Genomic DNA, 8778 nt, shown 5'->3' on the forward strand with positions numbered 1-8778 from the left:
TTTAGGATAAAAAGGTATTTTTGACTCAACGAATTTGTTTCTAAAAGCTTGTTTAGTTGTTCATGGCGTTTATCGGAAAATAGAGTTTCAAATTTTTGCTCATTTAAGCATGATATCATCATAAAAAAAAATTTATGAAGCCCTTATGTTACAAAGATCTTTTGTGCCAAATTTGATGCAAAAAGAGCAACTAGATCAAAAGTTACAAGGGATACAAAAAAGCTCTCCTTAGTTTTGAACAGCCCCTAAGAGCCTAGTATTAATAGGGTTAACATTATTTGGAATAATTAAGATTAATTTCAAATAAATCAAAAGTGACATCGAATATATAGAAATTAGCTAATTTTAGCTCAAACTATCTTCACAAAAAGATTCCTGCAAAAACTTTCAAAATAGAGGATTGAAAAAATGTTCCTATGAAAATTTGCACCCTTGAGGTACCCCAATATTTGCAGGTTTTCTGTCTAAATAATTTCATCAATTAAAATTATACGCAAATTTGGGCTGAAGTGCTTAGAACTGTTATAAAACAAATAAAAAAGTCAATATAAACAGCAAGTTGACAACAAGGGTAGTTCATATTAGACAGTGCCAAATCCTGAACCAAATTTTAACCCCATCAACATGTTTTTTTCTATTTGGTCAGGGCAATCGAGCACAGGCAGCTCTAAGTTAGGGCCACATGTGCTCGCTTTCATTATCAAGGCGTCAAATTTCACCTTTATCTTGTTCAAACCACCATTCGGGGGCAAACGGTCCAAGCCGGTGAGTAAAAACAACAAATCACAATACGTGTAATTGAAACGACCATTTCCAAGATTCAATAAAAACAACTCAAACTCACTAATGCAATTCCTAATTTTCATTGCTTTATTTGAACCCGGTTGTATTTTTGGATCGGTGTAGTCAAATAATAGAACAAAATCTTCAAAACAATAAGTGATTGGTTTCCTTTCCTCCAAGAGAACTTTCACCGTGTTGAAGTTTTGTTTCTTGAGAATGCTTGCACTTACAGAGTTTATTCCATCTTTAAATTGGCTGATAGCCTGATACTTCATTCCAACTAAGGATGACAAAAGATATAATTTCTCTAATTCTGGATACGGTCTACCCGCAGGGACAATACCCTGGTCCAGCAAGGGAACAACATCTCCTTCTTTGATTTTTTTCAAATTGTGTTGAATTAGACCATCATCGAAAGGCTCGATGATGTTCGGCTGTTCCAATCCAAACAATTCACGAACAATGGCTGGATGGAGACACTCTGGGCCTCTTTGGTACAACAAAATTGACAAACCCACAATTTGACCAACTTGATGATTTTGTTTTCCCAGTGCAGAATCGGTGTTATTGTTGAAAGCAACGCTATTAGTTCCAAAGACGAGTGGAGATTTAGGAAAATTTCGCATTGCTAATGTCAAGAATTCAGCGATTAGCCCACCCTCATCCACACCAGACTCTCCAGAAAATCTTATCTTGATATCTTGTCGGCCCAAGTCGAATTCTTGTCTAAGAAGATAATTCCAAAACAAATTCTCATCTCGGATTACAAGGATAGATTTTTGTGATCGGTCACGGTTTATGTACTCGTCATATGCAGTATCAAGGTCGTTGTCAATCGTTTCGACCTGGTTATTTTCATGACTCTGATCTTGTACTTGTTCCTCGAGAAATTTGTTCGCCTCCTCCATACCAAATACATTCCTAAAAAAGAATTGGTTTTTACTTAAGCTAAAAAGGGAGCAAGCATAGTTGGCAGAGAGGTTGGAACCCCCAAACTTTGTGCCTGTGTATCCCAGGCTTTATCCAGTTCCCCTCTGAAAGGGGGAATACTAGGTCATAAAATGATCTAACGTTAGAAAGATGCACTACACTGCAATGGCTTCAAAATCAAAGAAAAAAAGCTGACCTTTTTATTTTGGATTTCGTAATTTTATGTTTGAAAACCAGACAATTCCAGGGTAGTATCTGGCGCCCATTGCATTAGTAAACGGTGAAAAAGCTGATAGTATGCTGGGAACGAAGTTGGGAATCCCCAGGTTTATTTTATCCCCCCATACTCATTCCTCCATTCTCTAAATGTTTTGAACCCGTAAAATTTTGTTCGAGCCCAAACCACAGAAAAGTGAAGACCAGAACTAGGTCTCTTTGATATAAAACTTTGATAAAAAGTTGAAGAATTAAAGTGTATTTCAATTGGATAAGTAAATAGTCTGTATTTTGTTTTGAAGAATAAGGAAACACAGAATAAGCTTCAATCAGAACTAACAAAAAATTGAAAAATGAAATAACTTACGCTGCAAAACTTAAACCAGGTGACCCAATAGAATGTCTGAAACGTGCAGGAGGCCTCGTATTTCTTGTTGGTCTCGTAGGTCTGTCTGGTGTTGTCGTCGTGCCTCTTGAGACTTGTGATGTTGAGTGGAAAATTTGATCAACTAAACACGAGTTAGATGTAGTTGAGCTTGACACTTGATTATGTTGGTCTTGAAAATTTGACAATGAATTTGATGCCTGCATAGTTGAGTTTGACACTTGATTCTGTTGGTCTTGAAAATTTGACGATGAATTTGATGCCTGCATAGTTGAGTTTGACACTTGATTCTGTTGGTCTTGAAAATTTGACAATGAATTTGATGTTTGCATAGTTGAGCTTGACAATTGATTCTCTTGGTTTTGAAAATTTGACGATGAATTTGATATCTGCATACTTGAGCTTGACACTTGATTCTGTTGGTCTTGAAAATTTGACAATGAATTTGATGTTTGCAAAGTTGAACTTGACAATTGATTCTGTTGGTCTTGAAAATTTGACAATGAATTTGATGTTTGTAAAGTTGAGCTTGACAATTGATTCTGTTGGTTTTGAAAATTTGACAATGAATTTGATGCCTGCATAGTTGAGCTTGACAATTGATTCTGTTGGTTTTGAAAATTTGACGATGAATTTGATGTCTGCATAGTTGAGCTTGACACTTGATTCTGTTGGTCTTGAAAATTTGACAATGAATTTGATGTTTGCAAAGTTGAGCTTGACAATTGATTCTGTTGGTCTTGGAAATTTGACAATGAATTTGAGGTTTGAGCACTTGATGATGAATTTGAAAAGGAGTTCAGGATCAATCTACTATAACCCATGCTACAATAGAGATAAAAGTGCATTTTTTGCTTCTTTTCCTTCAATTTGGCAGCCAGATCCTCCAATGTTGTGAATTGATTTCTCATATCTTTTCCTCTGTAGTTCCCAATAAACGTTGGTGTCTCACTAGGAACATTGTAATAACTTCGTGCCAATGTGTGAATTAAGTCATAATCGGCTTGTCTTTCAACAGTTATCATAGTAGATTTACCAGATTTCAGTTGGTAGCCTTTTTTCTCGTAGCATTTCAAGGATAACTGTACATCAAATTTACTTTTAATATATATTGGTTTATTTGCAGCATTCAATTGAGTAGTTTCCTTTTTTATTTTCATTTTCAATTTCTTAGCTCTATCTTTATAAGTTGGTACTGCAGTTGGCTGCCTGCTGAATGTGTCTCTAAAAGCAGCAATATCACCATATACTAAGCCCAACTCTTCTAGTTTTGAATTTTCTACATATGGCGCAATGTCGTCATCTATCTTGTTGTTCAAGAAGGTTTCCAGCAGGAACTGTATATTGCGTTTTGCAAGAAATTCTTGAATCTGAAATTTGAAAGTAAAAACAAATTAAAATAGTGAAGACCACCAATGGTGGAGGAATTGTGCAAATTGGGTAAAGGAGAAAATTCTATACAACAGACCAAGTTTAGACCTTAAATAACAATTTTAGCCTAGGACCCACTCAAACTTTCCCTTTTTTCACAAATTTGGGAAAACTTCTGATGACATTTTCAGAAAGATTTTGCCTTATAGGACAGCTTAAGAAATATGGTAGCCTTTCTTATTCAAATTCATTTGCATCAGCTAAAAATTCTGGATTTTATAGTAGAATAGGCCATTAAATACACCTTATATGGTTGTACCATGTATTACTGGATCGAAAATTTGACATGGATTCCATGTTAAATTTAATGGCCTACAATCTACAATCTACAATCTACAATCATGCTCATATTTTATCATTGTAAATTTTATAACATTCATGGTTTTAGCCAAGTTTTTAGGTGCCCCAACCAATACGATGCCCCCAATGATTTAGGTCCCCTTGAAATATTTAGGTGCCCTCATTCAATTTAAAAGACTAAATACTTTTATTTGTCTTGATGAAATTTTTTTTTTCTTGTTAACCTAATATGGTATAAATTAAAAACACGTATAGCATAAATTGGAAGTCTAACTGTGTGTAAATAAAAAATCAGATTGAATAGGCTAGTTTATACCGCATGAATTATGTTAACATGTTAACAAATTTTTATTGTCCCGTACAATTCGTTTACACCAAAAAAAACCCATAAACCATGACTATGAATTGGCACAGATGAATTTTTTGTGACATCACTTTTTTGTCCACACTACAAAAGGGAGGTTGTAAAGTTTCCTTAGGCAAGTACTTTTTTATTTTCTGGTTTACGGACATTTGGAGATGATCTTCAGGACCGGAGGATGGAAAAAAATAAAAATAACAAGCTGGATGCTGATTGGACCTACCTGATGATGAAAGTTATCAAATGAGAGAAAACAGACAGAAAGAATAGAGCAAAAAATCATGAATGAAATATGAGTAAGACTCAAGAAATAGACCTTTTTTCAAAGAGGCCACCCTGTTGAATAATTATGTACTCCAGCCATAAAACAATGATACAGCGATGCATAATTACTGTATCATGTATATTGTAATAATTAATGCATGGTTGTATCATTGTTTTTCTGCTGGACTACATAATTATTCAACAGGGTGGCCTCTTTGAAAAAAGGTCTATTGTTATTGAAGAAAATCTGTTTTTCCGGCACGACAATTGGCTGCTCCGGCAATTCGTAGAAAATATCAACAATATTTTATGCGAAAAAAAAAAAAGACAAGAAATATAAAAAGTCCGATGAAAATCTGTAAAAACGGCGATTTCCGGCATATTTCCGGCATTTTTAGTCGCGAAAATAATTTTTTCTTAAAAATCAGACTCCACCATGTTTTGGGCTTGTTAAAATACGCATCTTTTGTGCAAAAAATCAGAAAAAACTAATGATGAAATCTCGAGAAAATGCCGAAAAAAACCAGTTTTTTCCGACATATTTCCGGCATTTTCGGCCGGAAAAAATGTTTTTTGGAAATCGGGCCCCGCCACATTTTAGGTATTGACATTTTGCATCATTGTGCAAAAAATCAGAAACAAGCGATACTTTTATGGACCTACCTGATTATCTAGAGAACATTGAAAATTCGATTAAATTAAAAACAGTTTTACATTGAAAAGTAATAAAATTGATGATGTGCTTATAAAAAACATTAAAATTTGGTCCAATTTCTAATCAAACTATACATTTTTAGCAACCCAAAAGTCAAACCTTAGTCAATTTATTCTGTTAAAATCGGACTTTATCAGCAAAAAGCTATCTCTTTTTTAAGAGCATTGACCTAAGCTTTTAAGTAGTGATTCTTATAGATAAAGATCTGCTTGATTTTTCTTCTTCCCATGATGTTTATCTATTATTGTGCAAAAAATCAGAAAGAATCGATGAGCCCATCTCGAGAAAAGCTAATATTTCAGTAATCAGTAATGTGCTTATAAAAAGACCGAATATGGCCCATTTTCTTATAAAAACACATTTAGCAACCGAAATTTCACAAATAAATACAAATTTTCTTTCAATTTTCGACTTTAGATGAGTAAAAAAAGTAAAAAAAAAGTATTTTGTCAAAAAATGGAGTAATTAGGTTAAGAACATTGATGAACATCTCTTACAATGCAATGCTTACAAATAGTGACTTTTTTAGATATGTTTTGGGCCGAAAAAATTTATCTATGAAAATCTGCTTCGGCCATCTTTTACCTATGATGATACCCTACTTTCATGCAAAAATCAGAAAAAAATAATGATCCAATTTTTCACAAAGTCCAAAATACCCGTTTTTTAGCCGCTTATTGGCCCAAATTTGCCCAAAAAATATTTTTTTGAAAATCGGGCTCCGTCACATTCGAGGGTTTATAGTTATGCACCTTTGTGCCAAAAATCATAAAGGATGAACGAGCCAATCTCGAGAAAAGCTAATAACTAAGTAATTGGGGATGTGCTTATAAAAAAAGATCGAATTCGGCACATTCTCCTATAAAAACATGTCCAGCAACCAGTATTTCGTGTCTAAACACAAACATTCTTATGACTTCATGAGCAAAAAATATATTTATCTTATCTAGAATTGGAGTAATTCGGTTAAGAACATCGACCTATGCTTGTAAATAGTGATTCTTATAGCTAAAGATGCGATTTTTGAGCCGAAAAAATTTTTCTGTGAAAATCTGCTTCGGCCATCTTTTACCTATAATAATACCCTACTTCCATGCAAAAAATCAAAAATAATTAATGATCCAATTTTTCACAAAGTCCAAAAAACCCGTTTTTTAGCCGTTTTTTGGCCCAAATTTGCCCAAAAAATTTTTTTTCCGAAAATCGGGCTCCGTCACATTCGAGGGTTTATAGTTATGCACCTTTGTGCCAAAAATCAGAAAATTTGAATGAGCCAATCTCTAGAAAAGCTGGTAACGAACACACGCACTAACGAACGAACGAACTAACTAACGAACATTGGTTAATTTATAGGACCTCCAGGTAGGTCCAAAAACTAATGAGCCAATCTCTAGAAAAGCTGGTAACAGACGGCCAATGATATCCATTGAACATGAATGGGACATGAAGCAAATAAAGAAAATTGGGAAATTAAAACCAGACGATCTCAATCGAACGAAATCGACGATCGAACCAGTCGAACCAAATCGAACGCAATCGACCGATTGAAATTCGATTGTCGAACGCAATTGAACCTCAATCGCGAATATTACCGCAATTTTCAGATTCGATTGATATTCGATTGATGTTCGATTGCGTTCGGAGGTTTGGATTACAGAATTCTGCCTTACTGTGTCACAGATTTTACAAGTTCCATAATATAACTCTTAGGGTAGTTGATCCCGACGGGACATCAAAGGGCGTCAAACACTCTTCTTTGCTTTATATACGTTAAATACAATCGAACGATAATCGAATGCAGTCGAACAACAATCGAACCGATCGAATACTACCCAGAATTTTAACGTTCTATTGAGATTCGATTGCGTTCGACAATCGAATTTCAATCGGTCGATTGCGTTTGATTTGGTTCGACTGGTTCGATCGTCGATTCCGTTCGATTGAGATCGTCTGGTCAAAACTAATCCAAGCTAATCGAAGGCAAATCGAAGCTAATTGAAGGATAATCGAAGCCTGCTCTAATTTTAATAAAAAAAAAAAGAAAGAAAGAAAGAAATAACTTGAGCCAAATCAGCTAAAATTAGTGCAATTGGAGAGTTGATCGATAATCAATTGACTCAGCCCTATCAGTTCAGAAAGAGATGAGGGTTTTGAATTATCTGGAATGTTTATTCCCTAGTGAAAATAAACTAAAGTATATACCTTTTGATAGCCTTCAACTTGAACATTGAAAAGGTTTATAAACTGCCCGTCTTCGCTCTCCATCTTTTCCTTGTCTGTTGTGGTGTGTGCACGTGCGTACGTGATGGAAATAAAAATCCGCCAAAAAGTACACAATTTCCTGACCAGATCGGCCAAGAAAAAACCGGCCGAAAGTTTGGGGTGTCCGGCCGAGAGTTTTGACATCCGGCCGGTAGTTGTACACTCTCGGCCGGTAGTCGTAAACTCTCGGCCGGCAGTTGTAAACTCTCGGCCGAACGTTTGAGATTACCGGCCGAGAGTTTACAATAAACATACAAACTGAAATGGCTAAATCAGCCACGGTAGGATACTGATCTTGGAATTTTAATAAAGAAAGTTTGACCAAAGTTTAACTTATTTGACTAATACTCTTAAGTTTTTGCCCTCATACATTGTATACATAGCATTTGTATTTTTTCTGTATTTTTTTACCTTGTAATTTAGATTATCTAAATATCAAATTTACTTTATCTTATTTAATATGAATTTTTAGTTCTTCTAAAGATGAAATAGATCAGTAACATGAAATGTAAACTAAAAAGTAACCTTTGTGTCTTCCTTCCTGTTTAGCTCTATTTTGATACATCGAAACTTAACATTTGCAATTTGGAAATCTTTTAAACTTAATGTTTCATCCTTGTGTAAAGATAATAATTATGAAAATTTTCCTTTAGGAAATGTTTTAAACTTGACATTACATTCCATGGAAAGTTAGTAAATGTAATATTTCCCTTGTTGAAAACTTCTAAACTTGAGATTTCATTATATGTAAAGTTAGTAAATATGATAATTCCATGTGTCAGGAAATGTCTGAATAGGAAATCTCCATCTTTACATTTCGTAGGAAATATGGTCTTTCAAAACGTATGAAATATATAGAAAATGTTAGATTTCCTATATATTTCCTACATTAGAAATCTATGATTTCGCCCAGTGTGTGCACTCTTTTTTCTTTTACCTATAACTTTTGAAGGAATTCTTCAATCTTTATAAATTTGGTATCATTAGAAAGATATTAGTGAGTGGAATAAAAATGAAGGAAGATTTTGAGGGGGTGCCAAAATAGAAAGGGCGCAAAATGACGCCCCTTTGCTCTTTTACACCTTAGATATGGTAGTTTTGGCTAAAAAGAGAGAAAACACGCCAAAATTT

General features: G+C 34.4%; 1 protein-coding gene across 1 annotated transcript; it reads right to left on the minus strand.

The window, feature by feature from the left end:
- Positions 1-178: 178 nt before the first annotated feature.
- LOC136800348 (uncharacterized) lies at positions 179-7930 on the minus strand. Its single transcript, XM_067056982.1, has 3 exons — positions 7588-7930; positions 2297-3684; positions 179-1704 (listed from the first exon to the last, which is right to left on the minus strand). The coding sequence occupies exons 1-3, from the start codon at positions 7789-7791 to the stop codon at positions 582-584; spliced, it is 2715 nt and encodes a 904-aa protein (XP_066913083.1). The 5' UTR covers positions 7792-7930; the 3' UTR covers positions 179-581.
- Positions 7931-8778: the final 848 nt, after the last annotated feature.

Source organism: Clytia hemisphaerica, unplaced genomic scaffold, assembly GCF_902728285.1.
Source record: "Clytia hemisphaerica strain Z4C2 unplaced genomic scaffold, Clytia hemisphaerica genome assembly, whole genome shotgun sequence".
Taxonomy (NCBI): Eukaryota; Metazoa; Cnidaria; class Hydrozoa; order Leptothecata; family Clytiidae; genus Clytia; species Clytia hemisphaerica.